Source organism: Colletotrichum truncatum, assembly GCF_014235925.2.
Source record: "Colletotrichum truncatum strain CMES1059 chromosome Unknown Contig_0008, whole genome shotgun sequence".
Lineage (NCBI taxonomy): Eukaryota > Fungi > Ascomycota > Sordariomycetes > Glomerellales > Glomerellaceae > Colletotrichum > Colletotrichum truncatum.
This window is the reverse complement of record NW_027222405.1, coordinates 1,932,792-1,959,254: the sequence shown is the minus strand read 5'-3', so window position 1 is coordinate 1,959,254 and position 26,463 is coordinate 1,932,792. Positions and strand designations below refer to the sequence as shown.

Genomic DNA, 26,463 nt, shown 5'->3' with positions numbered 1-26,463 from the left:
TCACGCATATTAAACACGTACTAGGTGGGTACTTAACTAGTTCTGAGGCAATTGAGACGGATTACTAAGTTATATTCAGAACAAGCGGAACCTACCCCACCAAAACACAGTACATTCAAATCTGCCACCACTGAAAATTTCTCTCTTCCTTTTCTTTACTCCAAACCCATCAGTCAAGGTACGTTATCAAGTCATTTTCCCCCCATCAATCCATACGCATATGATTAAACACCTAATCTCAATCAATCTGTCAATCCACTGAAACTCTGTGACGACTTTTTTTTCAATTTTCAATTATGATTTTGTGGCTTTTGGACTAGTTAGCTCTTTCGATTTTTTATTACATACGTTTGGCTGACAATAAAGCAAATCGCAGAACAGCGGCAGCACGAGGCGAGCATGACACTAAAAGCATCTTCGGTTCCTGTGCGCATCTCCAAGATTGCCGATCGTTATCTTGTCTTTGATGCCGACGATGTTGCATTCATTAGGCGCAACCATAACATCTGCTCGGTCCTTGTTGGGACTACGCCCCAAAACCCAACACAGAATGTGTTTTTAAGCTTGCCTTTAGAGTTGCTTCCCGAGGAAGCCAGCTTGCTTATTGAGAAAAAGGTAGGCTGCCTTGTCGACGAGATCTTGTACCACCGGCTTTCTCTAGGCTCCCCACATAAAAGTTGCCGTCAGGCCTACATTGCGATCCTGAAGGACCGCCGATCCAAGGCACAGAAGTTGCTGGCCGATGACCAAGCGAAGAAGGTCGCCATTGAGCAGGCGCGGAGAATTCGTGACACCAAAACACCAAGTTTTCCGACGCATGCTAGTATGACAGAAACGCCATCTGTAATGAAAACATCGTCACAAGACCGCTCTCTCACACCTCACCAAGGCTCGGATGTAAGGTTATTGACCGTGACGCCGACAACCAGTGAAGGCGTGGAGGTACCTTTGACTGAGACTGTACTTGCTACACCTCGGCCATCTGCTAGGCCCTTACACCAGCACCTACAATCTAGAGGGTACTTCATGACACCCGGACTCCGTTTCGGTGCCGATTACAGTGTTTATCCAGGTGATCCGCTGCGCTATCACGCCCACTTTCTCGCAACAAACTACAAATGGGATGAAAAGGTACCGATGCTCGATGTTGTAGGCAGCGGTCGCCTAGGCACTTCGGTCAAGAAAGGCTTTCTGTTTGGCGGCGAGGTTCCCGACCTGAAGGGACGAACGAATCAAGTGCGCACCTTTTGCGTGGAATGGGCTGGTATGTGACACGGGAATAATGATTATGAAAAAAGTTTTTTTTTTTCCTGGCCAATGCCAAGTCGACCTGTTTGTGTACAATATTGAGAATGATACCCTTTGCTGAACAATGAAAACTACACTGCTCTACAAACCATGAACGCCGACATTACCACCTTTGGTCAAGGCACTAGTACCACATAATAAAATTCAAGATGCAAAGAACCTGGGTGTGACTCGTATTTCCAAGTTGAATCTTACGGCACATAGATCCTGCTGAAGCTGATGACTTCTCTGCGACAGCAAACGCATTTGTCAAAGTTATTCATTGCCAAAGACACCCTGCAATCGTCGCAGAGGCTTAAGCAACGGCAAGGCCACACAATAATAGTTCTAGGGGAACTTTGACAGACCACACATTGAGGACCATCAGGACCTAGGCCGGCGGCTCCTTCAGCCCAGGTCGAATTGCGACTAGGAGAATGATGGGTTTTCGATCGGCGAGATAGGAGCATCTGCTCTAGACGCTGGGCCTCCTCGTCAGGCGTCATCTTATTTGGTCGCACGACAACGCGGCTCGTGGGTCCAGCCGGATGCAATATTCTTGTCCTCTGTTGATGTTGCGACCTCTTGTATTGAGACCGAGTCATAATTTTGTCGCAATTCAAGTGCGCAGCCAGCGCGTGCGCCTCCTCTCGATCCTCAGGGTTGCTAGGGTGTAGCAGGCGTGCTAAGTCAGACAGTTGCAATGCATCCTCCGGTGTAGGTGTAGCTTCTCGAGAAGCCCAGGATCTGGACTGCGTTGGTGTCCTTTGACCATCTTCTTCCGACTCCCACTCGCTTTCGCTGTTGGTATCAAGAGATATGACGCTTGTGGTATCATCGTTTTCACTGAGCCCTTCCGGTTGGTATTCACCGCTGTTATCTGTCGAACCCCACCAGCCACCTTTTAGCCACCACCCATAGAGTCGCAAATCGAGGTCAGCTTCGTCAACAGGTGCCAAGCTTTCACCCTTCCTCGCCTGTTTTCTGAACTCAGACTCGACATCCACGGCATCGCTCTTGGGAATGTCTGTGCTAGATTCAACAAAGCTCGCCAGAATATCCGTATGATTTACATCGTTATTGCGTTTGCTGACCCTGGCATCACTGGCAGCCTTTGGTCGTTGAGCTATCCAAAGCAAAAACTGTGGCGACCGGAGGCCCACTTTGGAGAGAATCTTGAGAGTGGCAGTGGCCCAAGCTCGAAGTATCAATCTGTTGATATTCATGAGGAAGTCCAATGCCATAAGCCATCTGCCGCTTCTTTCCGCAGCACCAACTCCATCTCTCACCCTCCGCTCGCCTGAGCGAGACTTGGGTACCTTCTGTGCTGCTCGTTCACGAGTATAGCCGTTTGTTGTGAGAGAATGGTCGTCCTTTACAGGAACCAATCCGATGGTGCCAATAGCGTCATACTGGGAATCGGAAGCACTGGTACCAATCCACTGCGCTCGCAACTCTTCGAGCTCTTGGAACCTTTCTTCCTCAAGCCATGTGTGTGGTCTCAAATTCACGTCTCGGTCCTCATTTAAATATACTGCTTCGCTAGCCATGGTGATTGCACCAAACCCAGTTCGTAGCAAAGCCGTATAGAAGTCCATCTCCATGGTTATGCGAATATCTGACAGGGAGAGGTTGGCTTGCATATTTTCATGAGCCTGCGTCAGTCGGTTTTGAAGTGTAAGGCGTTGGCCTGTAGGCCCTTCTGTCGGTGTGAAGGCCGCTAAGCCCAGAGCGAGAAGATAGATGAAGAAACAAATGAGTATGCCGCCGAGTACGAGGACATGAGGAATGAAACCGATGATGCAAACTGTCGGGAACCGCAGTAGCCCTTGCTTGGCAGGGTTGTCCAAAGAGAAGGTCACTGCACTCCAAATAATGCTCGCCATGAAACAAAGCCCCCAAAAACCTGTACTAATAAGGCGAAATCTTGATTGTAGATTAAAGATGCCCAATACATGGCTGGTGATGTGGCTCATGGTAGATAGAAAAGCTACCAAGAGAACTTCAGGGGGGGTGTTCACCCGTCGAAGAATCATCGAGCGACTAATGGCAATACTGCTGGCGGCATTCGAGTTAGTCTCAGCTGCTTTTGCTTGAGTAAAAAGTCCCCAGCCAAGCTGATTACTTATCGCAGCATCAGCTTCGGCGAAAGCGAGAGAGTGTTCGAAAAGCGTCATGCCCGTCTCGGCCGAGACAGGCCGACCCTGGACCGCGCACGAAAGTGTCTCGAGAAATTGGCTCAAACAGAATGTCCCAAACAAAGGCCACAATAGAGACAAGGACCCTCGCAAATCCTGGGCCAAGTCATCATCTTCCGTAGGCACCATGCCGACCGCCATACAAGACTCCTCATCCGAGGCTCCCAGCAAGAGAGTGGAGCTCATGGTATGAAGGAATCCGCCAGCTTGAGAAAACATCAACTCAGAACTTTTGCTAGTATTGCCCCAACGCAATTCCGCGAAGTCGGGAGACGTTTGACACTGAATGGAGCGTAAAAGGCCGCGAGCTTGGACCAGAAAGAGTAAAACGGGAAGGCTGCGCAAGATCAGCCGAATGGGCCAGTTCAGGCGTAGACGGCGCCTCGTAGCGGCGAAAATATGTGTGCGGTTGAGAACGATGGCCATCGCGATACAGCAAAGGGCCCACTTGCTCGTGGCATAGCTGAAAACGCTACCGAGGCCCTTTGCGCCTTCCATCGTGAACTTGGGGCCAGCGACCCCAGGCTCGTGATCCAACAATACCGCAGGCCCAGTTTCAGCGCCGATCCCGTGGGAATGTTCTAGATGCGGGGGTATATTCATGCTAAAAGCAGCAGTCGCGGCGGCGTCGGTGGTGTGTAGGATCGCGGTTTCCGTCGCTTCGGGAATGACTCTCTGGCCTAAGGCGTCAAGTGAGTCGGGAAATGGAAGGTAAGCCGTGAGCTTTTTTACTATTCTCGGGCCAGCCCATATCAAGTCTTCGATGGAAGGGGTGAGCTTGGTGACGTTGACGGCGTATTGAAACTGTTCAGCAGTCCACAGCGAGAGTTTCTGCCAGGCTCTGGTGTTCTCCACATATGCAGAAGCGGACGGGTCCGCCATGGTTAGCGGAAGAGGAGCGATGATCTAGAAATAAACTGCAAGAAGGACAACAGCGGCGGCAAGAGCCTTTTCGCTCAGGGCGGCTGGGAGGGTCGCAACGCAAATCATGGGCGGTAGGGTTGTAGGCGGAAGAGCATGATGCGGAGAGTGTGAACGCGGGAAGCAGATGGATCAGCGATGATGGATATGCCTTGGAGGAAAAGGATATCTAGATGCGAGTGGGATGATAAAACGGAGCGTCCCGGAAAGGCGTTGTCATCCGGAATGTGCTTGTTATCGGTCGAGATCGGTCGAGGCACTTCGGTCAACAACTCCAGGATCGGTAGTGGGCGGAGAGGAGTTGACGTCGGAAGCTCGGATGAGGTGAATGGTTCTTGTCGCGTGCTGAACGTTGGTCAGGTAAGGAAGGACGGGGGTGACAATAAGGGTAGCGGAACAAGAGCTGGGGTACTACCGCAGCAAGTGTACATACCTGGGGGTACTGGAGTGGCAAGTACCTGACGCGGCTTGGCTGGCTGGCAAGGTTGGTACTGTGCAACGAGCCTAGCGCTAAACGCTGACCCCGCGCTAGCAACCCAGCTCCGATTGCCTCTGTCACTATCAAAACCAAGAGTAAAAAGCATCTCAACATGATCATTTCCGCCGGATGTGGGAAATTTTCCGCGTGGAAATCAAGACTTCAAGCCCCCTTAGAGCAGTGTGGGGGGCTTTGACTCGGTTGTGATTGTTAAAAAAACCGTGATCGCATATTCCGGCTGTTTATTTCTTGTCTCAAAGAATACTACAGACAGACTGGTAAATAGTATGACTCAGTCATTGTTTCTTTTTGTGCTGCCAAAGACACTAAACCCGATGTCTATCTATGGGTGCTGTCAGTGATACTTCCAGGCAAGCCATTGCCTCTTCTTCGCCGTATGCTTTCCAGAAGTAGGATCCCCACGGGATCCTGGTGTATGTTACCTCAGCAAAACGACTGGCTATTCAAGTGATGTAGAATATTGCAAGAATCATACAAAATCCCATTAGAGACAGCTCCCTGTCCATACAGAAAGTGAACATCGCTGTAACCCATTTAATGTCCTCCGTAGAGGAGAACATAAGCACCTGTAGGTTTCAATAACGGCTGAGATTTGCTCCCCCTTGAGCACCAAATATCTCTCCCAGTTGCCAGAGATAATTTTCTCGGTAGTGTCCCAGGCTTTTGAATTGTGAGACAATCTCACATTATTGCGTTCCCTAGGCCTGAACAAAGAGCTATAATATAGGCGGTTTGGACACCGAGAATTCTCAATTCTCAACAATGGTGAGACGCTGCGTTGCGCATCAAAGCTCTGTCAGAGCCATAGACTTAGCATCTGTTTAACTGTTGGGTGGTTGGTTATCCTGAAGCCTTTCCAAGACAGCACGATAGTTCCCTTTGGCAGCTTGAATTGCTCGGCCCATAAGTTTCGCGTGGAGTAAGGGGTCTGCTGGCGGGAGCTGACCCTTGACCCAAAGATTGGTGATTTCGGTGCGGCTCGGTAAGTAGGCAATGCAGCAAGCGGCCAAGATTCTCTCGTGTTCTATAGAGATAGGATCCAGGACGATCGAAGGCGCAGAGGAATCGTCGCCAGCCCCGGCGACTAGTGCTGCAACACCGCCCGTAACCATATCCACGCAGTCAATGCCAGCATCTGCTAAAGCGGCGGCCGCAACCGTAATACACCCGCTCAAAACATTCATGATGTCCCACTCATCGTTTCCCTGTGCATAAGAAGCCTCACGCTCTTGGTCGCCTTCAATGATGGTGACAATGACGTCGACGCCACTTTTGGGCCACCTATCAGCAATAATGACTCCTCGCAGGGCTGTGTCTAGGTGAACGCTAAGATCTCTTTCACTCGAGTCGCGGATGTAACCCCGGCGTTGACGTGTAGCGAATGGTGCATACTTGACGTGAGTTGAAAGTACGAGATAGGGAGAGAAAGGTGCGGACCGAGGAAGAGAGCGGGGTCCATGTACGGTGCAAATAAGTTTCATGCCATTGAAGTTGAAATTTGCGTTGGTTTGGCATTGGGGAGGTTCAATTTCCATATAAGCAGAACCTGATGCTGTGGGGGTCACGCCCGTCTTGAGGACTTATAGAAATTGTCAGTTTCAACGGAAAGCAAAAAGCGATGAGAGGGCTGAACCAACAAAGTCCTCGAATACCGTTCGCTGGCCTTGCTCTACGGGTCGATTGCGCGTCGGATGTCTCGTAGACCGGGGGCATTGTGGCACCAGCTGGTCCGTTAATCCTCCGTCGATCGGCCATGATGAGACGGAGCAATGCAGGCGGTAGGTGATAGATGAGTAGTGAGAATAGTAAGAGACGGGGTCGAGAGTGGCAAGCGATAAGCTGTTGCTGCAGCAACACCGAGATTCTTTAAAGTGAACGTTGGATGGATTGAACTAGGCACTGGATATAGTTGCCGAATCCAGGTCTGACAAGCAGAAGCTGCATCAAGGAAATTGCCTGGCAGTTTGGCAGACTGGTCTTGTGGACGTATGCGGTCGAACTAGAGTGAAGTTTTCCCTCTCAGGTAACCAGAACACTCATAATTGAATTTCCTCTCCATAAATCACCCCACACGTAAACAAACGAAGTAAAGTGGATATATGCATCTATACCATTTAACCACAACTACTTCAAGCTCGAAATTTTCTGCGGCTGTTGCTTTTCATACATTGACTCTAACACTCCTCCATCGCGACAGCCTCAAACTTTGAGCAGCCGTCAATGTAATGAGATACCAGCTGCTTGCTATTCCTAATTGGTAAGTACCTCGCGTTTTTCTCTTGCTCAACTTCCTTCTCTGATGCAAACCATTCCACTGGTTCACGCGATATCCTGAGCGCACGAACAACATGCACTACCATCTGACTTTAATTTCTCGGACATCAACTTGTTTTACTTACGTTAATGCTCGAAAAAGGTGCTGACTTCATTCAATTAGGATCTCTTGAATCTGATGCTATGCTATGACCTGACACAGCAGTTGAAAATCGGGCTTCTGCACTTATACTTGGTAAGTTGTCTTCTACGTTTTATTTGATGTCCGGCTTTAGCCAATTGTCCATGATGAACAACCTTTTCATTCAGTTCTGCTACTGAGATCTGTGATGATACCCATTTACCAAAAATTCTTGTCTGATGAACAATCTTTTTCCCAATCCAATGGATGCAGTGGGGTGGGCTGGTTTGCTAACCGGAAGTAGTTCGGCAGGCACTTATAGTGGTTTACACTTGCAACCCTTTTTATCAGGCTCACCAGTTTTTGGAAAACACATTAGCCATTCCGACAGGATTTACCAAGGTAAGAAGCTTTCAATTTCGGTACTTGCCGCTTCCTGTTTCTCCATGATGACCACAGCTTATCCATTCAACTATTTCAAGTTGGCCGAGCCATCCTCCCACACTGGAGTAGCTTCAGCTACGAGGAATGTGGTGGAGTTGGTTCCTTTGGAACCTTGATTTGGCTTCAGTGTCTTTGCTCTCAGTTCATCGTTCTGACGTTCTGAGTGCCGAGGCCGGCTCGACTGAATGAGTAAACCGGCTTGTCTGACCAGAAACATTTCATCTGTTTTGTCTTCAACAATCAAATGTCTGTTACTTGCTGACAGCGCATCTAGTATACCAGTTGCATTCAGTCATGGTTCTTGACTTGGGCTCACCTTTACCAAAAGGTCCCGCAAGCAGGTAAGCTAGCTTTACACGAACACGACAATGCTCTCTTCGCGTGCTTTTGTGTGAATGTGAGGACAGAATTTGAAATCATGAAAACCACTTTCCTAAAATTCATAGCCCAAAGGGGAAGCCTCATATCACCCCTCGTAATCTGACTCATCAATCTTTGTCACGTCTCTTTTGTTATTCGCGGTCTCGGTCTTGACTGCTATTGCAGGCCGTCGATGAAAGAAACTGCTGGGCAGGGTGTTTCAGGGTTATCACCAGCTCAAATTGTCGGATACGGCGTCGTGGAGCTAAATAGCAGCGGTGTCTCGAGAGCCATCCCTCAGATGATATCATGGCCGCCTGGAAAGATCTGCTGTATCCCAAGGTATCTCAAGGGGGTATCATAGCTGCATATGTCGTCTTGTCTCGATAAATCATGAGGACACTGGAATAGAAACGATTGGTCGAATTTGGTGTCTTGAGGCGACGCGGTAGTTGCCTTGGCCAGGTGCTGATTCAGCCTGGCACAGCCGTATCAATGGAAGAGCGGCCAGGAACACAAACCCTCGCAGGCCAAATTACCAAAACAGTATGGTCTGAAGGTAGGGGCCGTCACTGTAAGTTGTGCGAGGTACTCCCCCGTATTTTGGAGCTGGGCTCTACTTGAGGGAGAATGTGGCGGTGTTCGAGCACGGAGTCTGCAGCTTGCTGAGGCAGTCAGACGTACCCTGTTTTTTGTGCTGAGACAAGACACCAAATCCACTGTGCTGCACCCTTACAGTGATAGTGCAGGGGCCAAGGTAGATGCGGAAGGCGTGGTCTGAAAATAAAATAATACGTATTCATAGTCCAACCCATACTCGCGTAAACCTCCTTTCCCCTGTATCTTGTCCAACGACTTGAACCTTTGTCTTCCACCCACCCCTCAACGACCGCTATTAGCTATCGGGATCGTGGTTTTGACAACCCTGGGGATATAACTTTCCATACGCTCGTTGTTGCTTCGCTTGCCTGCATCAATCCTGTTTTCTCTCTTGGTTCAGTCATTTCCTGCCCGAGAGCTACGGATACTAGATGCCCTCGTTTGTTTGAACCTTACGACTCCCAAGACCTGGGCGAGTCGTTTTGTCGCCGTTTCAACATTACTCTCCATCTTGGATCTGGAATAATCCACCCAGCGCCCTGGATGTTGCCGTCATATGCATCCTCGGCCGGCTCCAAGGTGATGCCACGCCATCATGCAAGTGGTTTCTCCAATGGATATCCCAGGGGAAACACGTTCGAGATATCTCCTCACAGGTAGTTCAGAAGCCGTCTGCGCCTAAACATTTTACATCCTCGCTACTTCATGCGCCGTGGTCTTGCTAACGCTAGCCTCCTTCAACAGATATCAGCCGCGAGCGACACCCGCAAACCGTCGTCGACAACGTCTTTTTACCCGTCTCGCCATTATAACCGTAGTTGTTATCCTCTTCCTGGTTTTCGTTTGGCCAGGCGCGTCGCTGACTTCAATCGTCTCTCTCGGTCTGTTGTCTGCTAGCGATGAGTTACAATTAGAAACGGTGCGATACTACGACCTCAGCAATGTGCAAGGCACCGCACGTGGCTGGGAGCGCGAGGAGCGTATCCTTCTCTGTGTGCCTCTAAGAGACGCCGAGCCTCATCTCCCTATGTTCTTCTCCCATCTGCGCAACTTCACGTACCCTCACCATCTCATCGACCTTGCCTTCCTCGTTTCCGATTCCAAAGACCGCACTCTCGAGGTTCTTTCTAGCATGTTGGAAGAGATCCAGGCCGACGAAGACGCTAAGCAGCCGTATGGAGAGATCTCCATCATCGAAAAAGACTTCGGACAAAAGGTCAATCAGGATGTCGAGAGTCGCCATGGCTTTGCTGCACAGGCAAGCAGGAGAAAATTGATGGCGCAAGCCCGTAATTGGCTGCTTAGTGCAGCCCTGCGACCCTACCACTCTTGGGTTTACTGGCGTGATGTCGACGTGGAGACAGCCCCGTTTACTATCCTAGAAGATCTAATGCGGCATAACAAGGATGTGATTGTACCTAGTAAGTTTACACCGCCCAAAGCCGTATGCTGGAACTAAGAGAGAAACAGACGTTTGGCGTCCATTGCCAGACTGGCTCGGGGGTGAGCAGCCGTACGACTTGAACTCTTGGCAAGAATCTGAGACTGCACTGGCCCTCGCCGACACCCTGGACGAGGACGCCGTGATCGTTGAAGGCTACGCCGAATATGCTACGTGGCGTCCTCATCTTGCATATTTGCGAGATCCCTACGGCGACCCAGACATGGAGATGGAGATTGACGGAGTAGGAGGTGTCAGTATATTGGCCAAGGCGAGGGTCTTCCGGTCAGGTGTTCACTTTCCGGCTTTCAGTTTCGAGAAGCATGCTGAGACGGAAGGATTTGGCAAGGTAAGGCGCCCCTTGTTAACTACGGCTAGAAGTCATAACTGATAATAATGCTGCAGATGGCGAAACGGATGGACTACTCGGTCGTTGGCCTGCCCCACTATACAATTTGGCATCTTTACGAGCCAAGCGTTGATGACATTAAGCACATGGAGGTATGTTGTCCAATAAAGAATAGGTAAGAACACTAAACTAAGAGGACACAGGAAATGGAACAAGAAAGGCTCGCGAGAGAAAAAGAAGAGGAAGAAAAGGCTGAGAAGGCCAAGAAGGTCAAAGAGCAGTTTGGAGATGCCAGCAGCCAATGGGAGAAGGACAAGTCTGACATGCAGAACCTTGCGACAGAGAATAAGAAGGAGAAGAAGAAGGAAAAGGAAGGCGAAAGTTTTGCGAAGAAGCCAGAAAGCTAAAGGGGGTAGGGACAGAACCCAAGGCCGGAGGGGCGGACTGCAGGACGTCGAATTTCGTCACAGTGGTCGTTGAAACAACTTCCCTTAACATGGGCATGTAAGGTTACCGCCCATACTTCTTGAATGTGGGGGCCGAGTTGGCTCTCCATTGCGTGTTTCCTGTGTATACTAAACATACCTCTATGTACCCTTAAATGGCTTGGAAAGGGATGAAGTTGTAGAAAGGCGTTGATAACTGGGGGAGTGTTCTACGGATAGGGCATTATAACCACCAAGGTGCTATCGACCAAAAGTCACGATAACAAATATATGTTTGCTTTTCACCTGCAGTTCTAATTGATGCTTGAGAAGTGTATAATCATACATGGCACGTGGTGGCGAGGCAGACGAATTGTCAACAACCATCAAAGGTAATATGTATAACTCTCGTCGAGGCATCGCCAATATGCATCAGCTCCACGTAAATGACACGGGACCATGCGATCTCGCATCGCTCCTTGATAGAGCGTACGTGCCCTATGTCTGCATCGTGGACAAGTGCCACAGAATCAAGATACCCAGGGGATGTGCCCTGAGCGGGCTTTAGCCCACTTGATCAGATAAGTCGGAGAATTGCAAAGCAGATAGCAAGGCTAAGTTGTGAAAGGAAAGACCTGCACCCAAGTCTTTTTGCCTGGGTCAGGTGGTGGGTGTCCTTGCACCCTTGGATACAACCTGGGCTAGTCACTCACTCCGCACGCGGGTGGGTACCTACATCTTAACTACAGCAACAGCCATAAGTCAGGTACCTCTTGCAACGTAGTGTAGTGCGCTGAAGCTGGTCCACAGCCGTTAAACGTAGCATAGCTCCATCTGCAACCTGGTCAATTCCATCTGCGTCTGCGAATCCTTTTTTCGGCGACAGCTGTCTTGGTCAAGACACCTAACACCCAAAGCCCCAATTCGCAGACTGGAGGCCTAAATCACCAACGGTTCTCCCTTTCTGGCTCTTTTCGAGTTATTTCTAATATCGTATCTTTCGACGAGCTACACAACAGGAGCAACCTATCCACTTGGCCTTCTCTTTGTCGATTCTCTTCCTCCCATCGAGAGTAGCAAGCTTGCTGAACCTTTTACATTGCGCCCACCTGCCCAACACATTCGTGTGTAGCAGATCATGATTCAAGATGTCGATGAGTTGCACCAAAACGAGGCAGTCTTTGCTGCCAGTGGCCAGTCGAGCCTAGACCTCCGCCGAGCCATGGGTCCTTCCATCATCGCGCCCAGAATGCAATATCGAAGTCGACCGGTCTCTGTAGCTGTAGACCCCGTGTCTCTGGTAATGTCCGAGTGTATCTCGATAACGTCGGCAATACAAAAACATGCGCGCTCGCCACATTCCTCTGTGTCGGCCATCCTGGGCGGAAGCCCAAATCCGATTCACTTAGGGACGCAGAGCCCTTCGCCAAGGGGCCCGAAAGCTCCTGGTACCGCTCTCAATGTCGAAGAGTCTCAGGATGTCGCATCCTCCAATCGATGGGGCCTACGTGGAAAGAAGGGCCGTAGCATACAAGATAATCCTTTGATGGCTGGATTTGGAAAGCTACGTCACGAACTGGCCAGCGTTAAAGGTAATGATACGTGCTGTTCCCTCCATACGTCCTATGTATTTAACAGTTTTGCTGACCGCCATGTATTCTAGAGATTCATTCGTTCGACGCCCTTTCTCTACTCAACCCCTTCTTGCAAATAATCCAAACCAAAGGCACCGCCGCTCCTATAACTATCCTCACTCTCGGGGCACTCCGCAAGTTCCTCGCATATGGTTTTATCAGTCCCGCCTCGCCACGATTTGCTCTTGCAATGCAATCCCTATCCGCGGCAGTTACTCGTTGTCAATTTGATGGCAGCGATTCTGGCCAAGTAGAAGTTGTGCTCCTGATGATTCTTCATCTCATGGAAGATATGATGTCGGGACCGGGTGGTGATATATTAAGCGACGAAAGTGTCTGCGACATGATGGGCAGAGGATTGGCTATCTGCTCACAACCTCGTTTCTCACCTGTTCTCCGCCGAACTGCCGAGGCTTCAATGGTTCGCATGTGCCAAATAATTTTCGAGGATGTCAAACATCTCGAGGTTGAGGCTGGTGACGAGTCGGATGCTCTTGATAAGCAGACAAGTGCAGACATGGACAGCGTTAAGATGGATCCAGCTGCTAATACCACGGCTGGCCTGCAAACTTCGGCACCCGAATCTGAGACCCGCTTGTCGACATCGAGTTCGAGGCCGTTGGACCCGAATCAACCGCTTCAAGGAGACTCAGACTCTGGTGAAAGTAAGCCCGAAGTCACTGCAGGTGGTGATCTGGAAGGCACAGGTGATGACGATGGCGAAGGTGATGGCGAAGAGAGCTCCGATTCTCTGGACCTGCGACCCTACTCGCTCCCATCGGTTAGGGAGCTCTTCCGGGTCTTGGTCAACTTTTTGGATCCCAACGATCGCCAACACACAGACACAATGAGGGTTATGGCTCTGCGCATAATTCACGTTGCTCTCGAGGTCTCGGGACCGTCCATTGCACGACATCCGGCACTGGCTGGCATAGCTGAAGACAGACTCTGTTGCTATCTTTTCCAGCTTGTCAGGTCTGACAACATGGCGATTCTGCAAGAGTCTCTCATTGTCGCTGGCACCTTACTAGCCACTTGTCGTGGCGTTCTCAAGCTACAACAAGAGCTGTTCCTATCATATCTTGTTGCATGCCTCCATCCGTCTGTAGAAATACCTCGCGAGCCAGGCATCGATCCATCTTTGTACTCTGGCATACCGCAATCTCCCAAACTTGTCAAGCCGCCTCCATCACAAACTAGTAGCGGACGCTCTACGCCCGTACCAGTGAAGGACCGACAGAAACTGGGTCTTGAAGGAGGTGCAAGGAAACCTGACGCCAGGCAGGCTATGGTCGAAAATATTGGCGTTTTGTCGAGAATGCCTACATTTATGGCCGAGCTTTTTGTCAACTATGACTGTGACGCCGATCGTGCGGATCTGTGTGAAGACATGATAGGTCTCCTCTCGCGAAACGCACTCCCAGATTCCGCGACTTGGAGCACCACAAGTGTCCCTCCGCTCTGCCTAGATGCACTACTGAGGTACATTCAATTTATTGCCGAACGCCTAGACGAACCGTCAGTTGTGAACGGATATCCAGATCCGGTAGAGTTGCGGGAACAACGACGAAAGAAGAAGATCATTATCAAAGGAATGAGCAAGTTCAACGAGAATCCGAAAGGCGGCCTGGCATACCTCGAAGCTCAAGGCATCATCGAGGATGTTAAAGATCCTGTTGCCGTCGCCAAGTTTTTGAAAGGAACATCGCGAGTGTCAAAAAAGGTTCTCGGTGAATACCTGTCTAAGAAGGGCAGTGAAAACGTGCTTGAGGCGTACATGAATCTTTTTGACTTTTCGGGAAAACGAGTTGATGAGGCTCTCAGGGGTCTTCTGGAGACATTTAGACTTCCCGGAGAATCGGCCTTGATTGAGAGAATCGTTACTTGTTTTGCTGCGAAATACTGTTCGAAGGCAACGCCAACAGAGGTCGCCAACGCAGATGCGGTCTTCGTCTTGACTTATGCCATCATCATGTTGAACACAGATCAGCATAACCCTAACCTCAAAGGTCAAAAGCGCATGACGGTAGAAGATTTCGCACGAAACCTGAGGGGGGTGAATGACGGTCAAGATTTTGCCCCAGAGTACCTGCAGGAAATATTTGACAACATCAGGACTAACGAGATCATCCTCCCTGACGAACATGACAACAAGCATGCTTTTGACTATGCCTGGCGGGAGTTGATCGTTAAATCCGAGTCTGTCCGGCCGCTGGTTCTTTGCGATACTAATATTTATGACGCTGATATGTTTGCTTCGACGTGGCGACCCATCGTTTCTACTCTATCATATGTATTCATGTCTGCCACTGACGATGCGGTTTTCGCCAGAATCGTTACCGGTTTTGATGAATGTGCGCGGATAGCAGCGAAGTATAAAAACGGTGACGCTCTCGATCAGATTATTTACTCCCTCGGCCACATGACAACGCTGGCCACCGAGACCCCCTTCAATACAAGCCTTAATACCGAAGTCCAGGCTGGTGAGAGCAGTGTTATGGTCAGCGAGCTGGCAGTCAAGCTAGGAAGGGACTTTAGAGCTCAGCTGGCGACTTTGGTACTCTTCCGAGTCGTTACTGGCAACGAGCACTTGATTAATAATGGCTGGAAATTTGTGAGTCAAAGACAACCAAGACCTTAAAGGCATGCAACTGATAATACCTAGATCAGTCGCATTTGGCTGAATCTCTTCGTCAACTCTCTTCTACCACCGTTTTTCTTGGCGGACTCTCCAGTCATGGATATTACTCCCATTCCATTACAGACACCATCACAAGTCATCGACCGAGCCTCGAAGGCTGTGGATACGGGCTTCTTCTCAGCATTTACCAGCTACATCTCCAGCTATGCTGCTGATGATCCTCCAGAGCCTTCGGATGAGGAACTGGAAAGTACCCTCTGTACCGTTGACTGCGTAAACTCATGCCATATGGGTAATGTATTCGCCAACATTTCGTGAGCAAACAGACTCGGCACTTTTAAACGATCGCAGCTAATCTGTGTACATAGAAAACTTTCACCTGATGACCTAGAGCCCCTGGTTGAGGCGCTTTTAAGCGCGCTACCTGATGATCACAGTTCAACAGTAATTGTGGTCAAATCGGACAACATGCCCGTCTCGCCTATGAACGGACAGAAGACAGCTCAAGCCAGCGTCGTTTACGATCCTGCGGTGGCATATATATTAGAGTTTGGCACAGTACTTGCTCTTCGGGACCAAGCCACTGTGGAATTTATTGGTAAACGTATCATCGAAGCTCTACAATCAGTCCTACGAGACGCCGGTCGGTTCCACTACATCATTGTCTCAAGAGCTGCCTTCTATCTTTTCAAATTGCTGCAAGTAAGCTATGTACGTCTTGTCATTATCCACTTCTCCCTGATTAAACAATGAATCTAACTTCCATGTCTGTTAGACTTACGACTACATCAACGTGCCCGTTCTGCTCCACACAATCTCGAGCTTCTCGAAGGACATTCTCGCCAAGACCTCCATTCTGGTACTACAGGGTCTTAGACTCTGCGTTGATGAGCCAAGCCCCTTGCGCAACGAAATCATGACTTCTCCAGATTTCTGGGTTATTATGCGATCACTGGCTGTACGACAAGAGTCTGCACCTCTAGTGTTCGATATTCTCGAGCTAGGCTGCGGGGGAGCACCACCAGCAATCATCGCAGATAACTACGAGGCGGCTATTTCGCTCCTTGGCGAGTTTGCGTCGGCGGCTGGCCGGGCTGTAGTGGCGGAGCGTAAGCAAGACACTAGGCAGCGCAAATCCAATGAAGACACACGAGAAAAGAGGTGGGCTTTTCGAGGTTTGGCACCGGTATTGTCGTAACTAACTAGCTCACAGTCTCAACGAAACCATAGCACGCGGCTCGAAAGCGATCAACACAGTCTACAGCATAACGGCCCGCATTCCTATTTTGATGAAGCAGTCTCATCTTGAGAGTAACGAAGGTATGCATAACAACTCCAGCTTTCGCAGGACGAGATATTATCTTCTCTATATGGGGTCTAACAATGTCTCAAGCATGGTCTGCGTATTGGTTGCCTGTCTTCCAGGCTTTAACGTTACAATGCACGAACCCATGTCGAGATGTCCGCCTTCAGGCTTTTACGTCACTCCAGCGATCGCTGCTTTCTCCTGATCTTACTTGTAGTGACCACAAAGAGTGGATCGCGATATTTGGCGAAGTATTATTCCCATTGATCCACAAGCTCTTGAAACCAGAAGTTTTCTCGTCGGACCGCGACGGCATGAGCGAAATGCGAGTGCAAGCTGCTTCACTGCTATGCAAGGTCTTCCTTCAATATCTGGTACTACTCTCGAAGTGGGACGGCATGTTGGATCTATGGGTTAAAATCATTGACATCATGGATCGGTTGATGAACAGTGGCCAAGGTGACAGTTTGGTAAATCCTCTTTATTCCAATACAGCTACAGTTAGTCACCAGGAACTGACGCGAGACAACAGGAAGAAGCAGTTCGAGAGAATCTGAAGAACGTGGTCCTTTTCATGGCAAGTAGCGGGTATTTAGTTGCACCCAGCAAGGACCCTTCCAAAGAAAACCTATGGGACGAAACCTGGAAACGGATCGACCGCTTCCTTCCAGATTTAAAGAATGACCTGGCTTTGGACGAGCCCAGGACAGAAGAAGAACAGGCACCTGCGTTGGAGGCGAATGCATGATAATGTTTCGAAAGCAATGTTACGTAAAGAATATGCACAAGTTGTATAATCTTGAACCCAGCATGTATAGTTCGCGGGTACATAGATAGGGGAAAATCTTACCAGGCAAGTTGGTATTATGGATGACTGGTGTCCGGTGGTCGTACTACTTGAGACACCCTGTTTTCTTGGAGGTAGTTATACCTTCATTATCGAGCCAAAGCGCCTTTCCACCGCCGGCTTTCGCGTCACTACTTCTGGCGCGGAGAGTCTTTCCATAACAACATCCACAAGTCAAAGCAGGAAAAAAATTACACGGACGAGAGCCCAGTATTTGAACCTTTGGCAACGACTTCACTGGAAATTGCTACTGTGCATTGAACTTGGAGCTGCGTCCCATGGTTACAGGCTGCAGGAATTCCAAGGAGTAGAAAATGGAATGGTGGGACGTAGACTTTAGAGCAGTTATTGAAACGAGTATGTAAATGGAAATGCTCAAGTAACCCGAGCCTCCATAACAATAGCTCGGCACCAATTTGCACTACCTATTGGTCAACAATGTCAACGTCATAGAAGGTTATTGCAACAACCATGTCTATATCTCGAATTGAGAAACATTTGTAGGCTCTATTTGCGTGTTCCTGGCTGTAAACCTCTAAAGAGTCATTGCCACCTCACAGCAATTGGAACAACCCATTCCGGTGCTGTACTTGCGACCACTGGGATCAAATGATGCCCCAATATCAGAGCTATATGTTTCCATGGTGACGTCTGCAATTATGTATCTCGGATCGTCAACAGGCCATGAGCTCTAGGTCGTCGTCAGGCACGCTCGCCGGAATCATCTCCGAGACGATGCGTCGTTTACCGTTCTCGATCCACTCCACGCGTGGCAGGTTGTTTTGAGCGTCGCTTACCACTAGCAAAGCGTCTCCCACGTCTTTCAACATATTTATTCACCTCCTGGATGAGAAGAAGCCAGCATGAGGTGTGAATGAGTTGTAGCACTGGTGGCGACACACCAAGGAAGACGGTATGACTGGTACACAAGTGGAAATAGCAGCTGCGCTTAAGCCGGCCTCTCCAAGTCATATATAACCACATAGCCTCACCACTCACTGAGCTAGCATTCTAGGGGTACGACGAAACACGCAAGGCATCCTTAGCTATCATGGTAATGAGTGAAACTGGAATTAGTTTTGACGTTAGCTTTGGCAGCTTTGATGGCCGTTATGACTTTGCTAATTTGAGGCAAGCTCTTCGCCCCCTGTGATGTGAAGACACGGCAAACTTTTTCGCGGACTGAAACGAAGCTGCCGATGGTCCTGCCGGATCCTATTTTTCCAACTGACGTTCTTGCGGGCCTGTCTATTCTTTGTCTTTCCACGAGTTTCCGTGATACTTTGCTCGTTGAGATGATCTGAGACTGGCAGTGCTAGGCATGACACATTGTCAATTTATTGCAATATCGTGCGATGCTAGTATCTTGCTTTACGAATTTCCGGTAGTCAATATCGGGTTAGTCAGAAGCCGCAGTAAGGAATTGGGCCGTATTTCCAAAGAGAAAAGTGCACCAACGACAGAACAAACAAATGCCAAAGTCAGCCTGCTGAGTCTGAAAACCAGTCTATGGCATGGCAATCTACCCCTTCATAGAGTATTGCTACAATGCGTTGATAAGCTGGAAAGTCCGCGAAAGTAGCTTGTGACGGTTTATGTGAGGTAGCTGCAGGGTGCTATTCCAAAACTGCATCGAGTAGTGTCCAAGAGAGAGTTGCATGGCCATCGTGCATGATTCGGGAGGTGTGATCGGATGTGTTGCGAGGGAGGTTGTCGAAGCCGATACAGACTCCCGGAACTGTGGTGGCAGGTAGGCAAGTCTCGCAGTCGCCGACTTTCGACCAGCCACTCCCCGAACGCATTTTTGCTGCAACAGATAGTTGGCATGCGATTTTCGAGGCTTTACTGACGTTCATTGTTCGAGCTGAATGGGTGTTTTCGCGGAACCCTGTGGCATCCGAAGGCATGTTGCCTTCGCTGTTTCGTCTGAGTTGAGGCAGGAACAAGGTTAATACTCACTTACTGCATTCGAATCAAGCGACATATATCCCTCGGCCAGCTTTTGCCAGCCTTTGCCAGTCATTAAGCATATGCACTCAACGCGCTGCCTCCATGACTTCTGCCTCACCTTCTCGAAGCCGAGGGCCATGTCTGTAAGTAAAGCTAGAACGCAATTTGGTAGGCAGTGGCGACGACCTTGATGAAGGTACGCCTTTGGACACGCTACCCCCACCTCTGCGCCAAGGAGGACGTTATTCAGAAGACGGCGGCTTATGTTTCTTACCCAGAAACACAAAGAGCAATAGAAGCGTCTCGTGGCTTAAGGCATAATTGTGTCTGTGAAGTCATCCAACCGAGCTTTCTCCAACATAACGAGATGGTCGAGGGAAATGCAGCGATCGATAAAGGCAGCGGCATTGTACTTTGGAAGAAGCATCACTTCCGAGTGGGCATCTGTTGCGTTCCAGAACCCTCGAGCTATGTTCACAAGCACCAGCCTCTTACTGTGCCACTTCATCGTCCCCTATATATGCGTCTAAGAGATCTTCGTCGGTGGCTCTCTCTGCAGACTGCAAAGCGGCTTCACTTCACGGACCTCAAACTTATTGAACCTGCTCATCTCTCGAGAAATCATCCACAACATCACCTAACAGAAGTTCAGTATTCGCAGGTGAGCTCTCAGGCGGATACTTTGGGCAGATTAGCGGCTTGGTCCATCCATTCCTTCCCATCGCCAAATATCTTTGCACGGTGGTCAGGTCAGCCTTCTTGTTGTGAACCCACCAATGCTGGCTGCATACTTCCCACAGTCGACCTTGGACACGTCTATAACCAAGAGTTTCATATTCCATGGTTAATTGCGGAGGCTACTTGAAGTCGGGACAGACGGTATAGCGACGCTGTCCGGATCCATGGGTTTTCGTTTCATCTCTGCGTCAGTTTCCCGAATCAACGACTTAACGGGTTACTTGGTGAGCTTCCCTTTGCTCCACGGGCATAATCGGTACATCACATCATCTTCAAGTGAATCTGCTCGAAGTAGTCCAGCTAGGCGAGCATGGATTTAGTCGAGCTAGATTAGAGGAAACCTTACGAGGCAGGCTAGTATGGCCGGGGATGCTGCGTTTGGCTGGATCAGACTGGAATGGTCACCGAAGACATCGAACAAAGATGTCTATAGCCCGAGTAGTATTGGGCGTAAGAAGCATTTGACCTGGTAGCGGGATGGTAAGGTGCAGTCTGACAACGGCATTTGAACGAGCGTCCTTGGTCCAGTTTGGTGTATGTAGCTCTGAAAAAAGTCAGATAATCTAGTACTTGGGCTAAGCTCGGCTATGGTGGGCAATCGACATCTAGGTCAGAGTCCTGATCCTAGTGTAGTTGAACCTGAGTAATAAGAAGCGTACATGATGGATTGTGGCCCAGGCAGCGTCGCAATTGGATAGGTTGTCATTCCAGAGCCCTGTGCTTTCTAACCGGTGCGAGCTCGGAAGATAGTGTACGTACCTGACAAGCACCAATTATGTGAGATCGCCCCACCCGGGGGGCTCTCCAGCCTTCTACAGCAACACCACGTTGGAGAAACTTCACCTATTCATGGCCTCTTTCTTCATCTCATTTGCAAACTCGAGAACCACAATTGCTCGCGGTTGAAATGGCTTCAGGTCTCCCAATTGCCACGTACGTGTCATTGCACTACGACACGTCGGGCCATAGGCTGACTTTTGCTACAGAGTATATGTACGGAACCTTGAGGAACGTGCCAAAATCGACCAGCTGAAGGATGCGTTGCTTCAAATATTCTCCGAGTACGGCACTGTGCTGGACATTGTCGCCAAGACAAACTTGAAAGCCAAAGGCCAGGCCTTCGTTGTATTTGACAACCCAGAATCCGCTCACAAAGCCATCGAGGAAGTCCAAGGGTTCGAACTGTTCGATAAACCGATGCAGCTTGCGTTGGCACGTACCAGGAGCGATGCGACAGTCAAAACCACGGGCAGTGAAGATGAGTTTGAACTACACAAACGTCGCCGCTTAGCTGAGAAGGGTACGGTGGCCTTGCTGACATGTTTTCTCCACCCTATGTTCACTTGTTATAGAGCGACCGCTAATACTATGTTTCTCTCATTTTAGACAAGAAAAAGGCCTACGAGGTTGCCGAGGAGCAAAAGCGACTGAAACGACCTGGTCCTGGCGGCGCAGCGCCAGATATGGCCAGTCGTCCAGCCAAAGCAGCTCGCGGCACTGGCCTCAAGTCTACAAATCCGTCTACTACCGCCGTAATCCCAGACGAGTACCTTCCCCCAAACAAAATTCTGTTTGTGCAGAATCTTCCAGAAGATTACGATATCGAGGCTGTCACCAGCATATTTGGGCGGTTTGAAGGTTTCCGAGAAGTTCGTTTAGTCCCTGGTCGCCGCGGCATAGCTTTTGTCGAATATGAAGGCGAGCAAGGAGCAATTACAGCAAAGGAAAATACGGCTGGCATGGTTCTTGGGGAGGCGAATACCATTAAAGTTACGTATCAGCGGCAGTAGGCCAGCACTATTCAACTGTTGTGGTTAAGGGAGAGCGGTCTTTACGATTCGGAAATGGAAATTGCTCTCAGGTACGGTTGCACAAGCTAATGTTCTAGGCTACATATACGCGTCTTACTCCTCATTATGTATTGCGCTCAGTGCTTAAAAGATAACATCGTTGTCATCTTCAGCAGCAAGCATATCGGTCGGTCCTGCAGATTCGTTGTTTGCTTGTTCTGCCTTGGCAGCCTTTTTGGCCTTGATCTCCGCGTCTGCAGCCGCGGTGTCTCTTTGTTTCTTGTTCGCAACCTAACTTGATGTCAGTAACTGTTGACGCGCATACGGGAACCAATCAAAGGCACCTTTTTAAGTCTATAAAACTCTTCTCTGTCCAATTCATCCAGCTCCGAATTGATATCTATATCGCCGTCAGTTCCCTTTAACCCATTAAATATGTATTTTGGGCCTGACATACACTTAATGGTATTTTCTGTTCTGGGAATAATGACATGTTCGCTAGTGACTGTCAGCAGTGGTAAATTACACAGAAAACTCAATGATTGCTTACATCGCATTCACTGGGTCATGTCAGCACAAAGTCTGGGGTCTGGCAGAAGGAGAGAACTTACCACGCCGGTTGACAACCTTGATTACTTCGTCAAGAATTACGAAGGCAGTCTTGATATGTTAGTTTAGGTACACGATATGAACACGGGTAGTTGGCCACAACGTACCTGAAGACTGGCGAGCTCGACCAACGCCTCCACCGCTCGAGCGTACGTCTCGCGGCAACGTTGAACTTGCTGGCCACCTTTTCCTAGGCCTGTAAGACCGAAATCGTTGTTTCCTTCGGTCACGTAACTCTCAAATGCTGGGAGCAAAACACCGGATACATTCTCTTGCTTGGTGCGCACGCGGAATCGGGCTGATCTAGCCGATTCTTGTATCTGGTAGCCGATATCACCGCCAACGGCATATGTAACCTCAGCCAAAGAGAAAGAGGCAATCTGCATCACGCGTCCCATCTTCCGCTTGGCTTCGTCAATACGTCTTGTGATTTCTGTTTCAGTAGTGTCAACTTATGTATCTCTCGCTCGGGGAGCAGAGCCGCGAACCTCGGAATCGCCTGCGACACCATGTCAGACAAACGCATTTAACATTTCAATTTCCCAGTGCCAAAGCTTTGAAGGGGTCATACTTGGTCAAAGCCTCACTCTTTCTCTTTAGCAGACTGTGGCCCGTCTCGGCACCCTTGAGCTTAGCCTTCATGATTCCCAGGGACTGACGTGTAGGAAACACGGCTTCTCGATCCTATAAAACAGCATAAAAGTCATCAGCTCGGTGAGTCGAACCGACGTGGTTGCTGGGTAGGGGAATCATTGGCCTACAGGAGCGCCCGACATGATCGTAATAATTTATCAAGGCAGGCGTCGGAATTGGTTGAGTTGGAGAGTATCGGTAAGAATATAATATCGCAAATTGACGGTGTGACTAAAACAAACCTCACAACACCAGAAAGTAAAGAAAAATAAATGCAGAACCGCTCTTCAAGCGGACGCGAGTTAGGCTAGAGGTGTTGTTAAGGGCGGGCAAATGTAATATGCTCGTTGCGTCAGTGCTTCAATCGGAGGGGGCATACGGATACTGCCAGGACCACAGTGCCACGACTAGCTCAATGGCGGCAGCACATATCGCGGCTGATACGACTGATAAAGCTAGAAAGTGGGGCCAGCTTATCGGCAGGTCTGAATCTCCTGCATTTGTACTGCTCAATCGGGGCGTGTTATTTCTATATCCGTGCTTAGAATAGAGAAGTGGAGCACAGGCAAATACATCCTGTTCGCGCCATGGTGTTCTTCGAACTATGCTGCCAGTTCCTGATTCCTGCCAACTCTTGCGTATCGCGACTTTCGCATGAACCAGAAGCCTAGTTCGTACTCGCCACTCTCCCGGTCTTTCATGGCCCTTGGGCAAGTGGTCTAAATCAACATGCCTGCCCCCGTGCCTCCAAACGGCTCCAAAAGACGTCCTGACATATACCTGGTAGTAAGCAAATATTCAGATTGGCGTCTCATTCCGGCTGCTGTGGGCCAAATACGCTAACCTTTCTGCAGAACGACGAAGACTCGGTCTATGAGCAGGATATTCTACGTAATCCTGGGAGTACGAAGCCTTGGCTAGCTTACATACACTTCAAGTCTCAACATGGAACTCTGCACGAGCGCGCCTTCGTGCTCGAAAGAGCCTGCCTTCAGCTTCCGCGATCATATAAACTCTGGAAGATGGTACGTTGAGGTGACACCTGTGGTAGCTTTTATTGTTATCTCCTATGCTAAGCACACCTTGCAGTACCTCATTTTCCGTGTCAAACACGTCTCGAAGCTGAACGCTGCGATATTCGCCGCCGAGTACCAAAAAGTGAACGCACTTTTCGAGCGCGCCTTGATCCTTCTCAACAAGATGCCGCGCATTTGGGTGCTATATCTCAAGTTTCTGCTACAGCAGCCACTCGTGACTACCACGCGACGAACATTCGATCGAGCTCTTCGTGCCTTGCCGCTGACTCAACACAACCGAATCTGGGCCCTTTACAAACCCTTTGCAAACTCGGCGGCAGGGATCAGTGCTGTCAAGGTGTGGCGTCGCTACATGCAGATTCACCCCGAAGACGCCGAAGACTTCATAGAGCTTCTTACGCAGGTCGGCATGTTCACTGAGGCTGTGAAGAAGTACATTGATGTCCTAGACAACCCACGCTTCGTAAGCAAGCATGGTAAAGGTCACTACGAGCTGTGGAGCGAGATGGTCGACATTATTGTGGAGCATGCTGCCAAAATCGAGACTGGGTATGAAACTGGCATCGATGTCGACAGAATCATTAGAAGTGGTATTGTTCGATTTGCTGATCAACGTGGCAAGCTCTGGTGTGGGCTGGCCACTTATTGGATACGACGAGGAAGTTTCGAACGTGCTAGAGACGTATTCGAAGAGGCTATCACCACTGTGATGACTGTAAGAGACTTTACTCTTGTTTTCGACTCGTATACCGAATTCGAAGAGTCTATCATTGGGGCACTCATGGAAGTTGCTTCAGATCGTGCAGACAAGGGTGTCATTGACGAAGAGGCCGATTTTGAGCTCGATATTCGCATGATGCGTTTTGAGCAGCTGATGGATCGGAGACCGTTCCTTCTAAATGATGTCGTTTTGCGACAAAACCCGAATAATGTTTCCGAGTGGGAAAAAAGGGTTGCGCTTTGGGGCGACAACAAGCTTGAGGTTGTGCAGACTTACACTGCTGCTATCGCAACAATACAGCCAAAGAAGGCTGTTGGGCCGTTCCATCAGCTCTGGGCCAACTATGCAAAGTTTTACGAGCGGGGAGGTGACATCAGAAACGCGCGCATCATCATGGAAAAGGCCGTTAAAGTGCCATTCAAATCCGTCGCAGAACTAGCTGATATGTGGATTGAGTGGGCTGAAATGGAACTGCGGAACGAGAACTTTGACGATGCCGTCAAGATAATGGCGAAGGCTGTTCAGGCACCGAAAAGATCAACAGTCGATTATTTTGACGAGACATTGTCACCGCAGCAACGAGTGCACAAAAGCTGGAAACTCTGGAGTTTCTATGTGGATCTCGTTGAAAGCGTTAGTTCTTTGGAAGAAACGCGAAAAGTTTACGAGCGCATTTTCGAGTTACGAATTGCAACGCCGCAAACGGTGGTCAACTACGCCAACCTTTTGGAAGAACACCAATACTACGAGGAATCTTTCAAGATTTATGAACGCGGTCTTGATCTCTTCAGCTATCCTGTGGCTTTCGAGCTATGGAATCTCTATTTGACCAAAGCAGTGGACCGCAAAATTGGAATTGAGCGGCTGCGCGACCTGTTTGAGCAAGCAATCGAGGACTGTCCACCCAAGTTTGCTAAGGTAATATATCTTATGTACGGCAATCTTGAGGAGGAGCGAGGACTTGCAAGACACGCCATGCGCATCTATGAACGCGCAACGAGGGCAGTGGCCGACGAAGACCGGGCAGACATGTTCAACTTCTATATCACTAAGTCTGCGTCTAACTTTGGGCTGCCATCTACGAGACCCATTTACGAAAAAGCCATCTCCACTTTACCCGACAACGAGGCGCGGGATATGTGCCTAAAGTTTGCCGACATGGAGAAGCGGCTTGGCGAGATCGATCGGGCGCGAGCTATCTACGGTCACGCGTCACAGTTTTGTGACCCGCGCACCAGCCCAGATTTCTGGACCAAGTGGGAGACGTTCGAAGTGCAGCATGGTAACGAGGACACGTTCAAGGAGATGCTCCGTATCAAGCGAAGCGTACAGGCACAATATAACACTGACGTCAACTTCATTGCATCGCAAGCGCTTGCGCGTAGCCAGCAACGACCGGAGGAGTCCGCGGATCCAGATGTTGCAGATGCTATGGCTGCTCTTGAACGACAAGCGAGAGCACCGACTGGATTTGTGGCGGCTAGCGATGCTCAAAAAACTAGTGGTCCAACAGACGTGCCAGCTGTGACAGCAAACCCAGATGCCATCGACATCGACGACCTTGACGAATAACGTGTAACAATTTGTGTCCTCTTTTGAGGTTCGGGGGACTAGGTTTGCAGCAATTGGCTAGGTTTC

The 26,463-nt window shown here is 49.5% G+C and overlaps 8 protein-coding genes across 8 annotated transcripts; 5 read left to right on the top strand and 3 right to left on the bottom strand.

Annotated features, from left to right (window-relative positions):
• Positions 1–399: 399 nt before the first annotated feature.
• On the top strand, positions 400–1,272 carry CTRU02_212010 (tRNA intron endonuclease; the record flags this gene model as incomplete). The annotated part of the gene is made up of 1 exon (XM_036725161.2): positions 400–1,272. One exon carries the CDS (start codon positions 400–402, stop codon positions 1,270–1,272), a length of 873 nt encoding a protein of 290 aa, XP_036583326.2.
• A 227-nt stretch (positions 1,273–1,499) lies between these two features.
• Positions 1,500–4,367, bottom strand: CTRU02_212009 (Protein ASI1; the record flags this gene model as incomplete). The annotated part of the gene is made up of 1 exon (XM_036725162.1): positions 1,500–4,367. The coding sequence occupies one exon, from the start codon at positions 4,365–4,367 to the stop codon at positions 1,500–1,502; it is 2,868 nt and encodes a 955-aa protein (XP_036583327.1).
• A 1,359-nt stretch (positions 4,368–5,726) lies between these two features.
• On the bottom strand, positions 5,727–6,660 carry CTRU02_212008 (3' exoribonuclease; the record flags this gene model as incomplete). The annotated part of the gene is made up of 2 exons (XM_036725163.1): positions 5,727–6,484; positions 6,543–6,660. The coding sequence occupies 2 exons, from the start codon at positions 6,658–6,660 to the stop codon at positions 5,727–5,729; spliced, it is 876 nt and encodes a 291-aa protein (XP_036583328.1).
• Positions 6,661–9,247: 2,587 nt separating this feature from the next.
• CTRU02_212007 (mannan polymerase ii complex anp1 subunit) lies at positions 9,248–10,901 on the top strand (the record flags this gene model as incomplete). The annotated part of the gene is made up of 5 exons (XM_070205762.1): positions 9,248–9,360; positions 9,449–10,125; positions 10,175–10,494; positions 10,551–10,646; positions 10,698–10,901. The coding sequence occupies 5 exons, from the start codon at positions 9,248–9,250 to the stop codon at positions 10,899–10,901; spliced, it is 1,410 nt and encodes a 469-aa protein (XP_070060575.1).
• A 1,156-nt stretch (positions 10,902–12,057) lies between these two features.
• CTRU02_212006 (Sec7 domain-containing protein) lies at positions 12,058–17,248 on the top strand (the record flags this gene model as incomplete). The annotated part of the gene is made up of 8 exons (XM_070205761.1): positions 12,058–12,511; positions 12,583–15,167; positions 15,219–15,508; positions 15,563–15,905; positions 15,970–16,358; positions 16,408–16,514; positions 16,588–16,970; positions 17,033–17,248. The coding sequence occupies 8 exons, from the start codon at positions 12,058–12,060 to the stop codon at positions 17,246–17,248; spliced, it is 4,767 nt and encodes a 1,588-aa protein (XP_070060574.1).
• A 3,694-nt stretch (positions 17,249–20,942) lies between these two features.
• Positions 20,943–21,825, top strand: CTRU02_212005 (u1 small nuclear; the record flags this gene model as incomplete). Its single annotated transcript, XM_036725166.2, has 3 exons — positions 20,943–20,968; positions 21,022–21,335; positions 21,422–21,825. The coding sequence occupies 3 exons, from the start codon at positions 20,943–20,945 to the stop codon at positions 21,823–21,825; spliced, it is 744 nt and encodes a 247-aa protein (XP_036583331.2).
• Positions 21,826–21,969: 144 nt separating this feature from the next.
• On the bottom strand, positions 21,970–23,076 carry CTRU02_212004 (V-type proton ATPase subunit D 1; the record flags this gene model as incomplete). The annotated part of the gene is made up of 6 exons (XM_070205760.1): positions 21,970–22,116; positions 22,170–22,225; positions 22,283–22,330; positions 22,437–22,485; positions 22,542–22,887; positions 23,006–23,076. 6 exons carry the CDS (start codon positions 23,074–23,076, stop codon positions 21,970–21,972), a joined length of 717 nt encoding a protein of 238 aa, XP_070060573.1.
• Positions 23,077–23,796: 720 nt separating this feature from the next.
• CTRU02_212002 (pre-mRNA-splicing factor syf1) lies at positions 23,797–26,397 on the top strand (the record flags this gene model as incomplete). Its single annotated transcript, XM_036725168.1, has 3 exons — positions 23,797–23,853; positions 23,922–24,092; positions 24,157–26,397. The coding sequence occupies 3 exons, from the start codon at positions 23,797–23,799 to the stop codon at positions 26,395–26,397; spliced, it is 2,469 nt and encodes an 822-aa protein (XP_036583333.1).
• Positions 26,398–26,463: the final 66 nt, after the last annotated feature.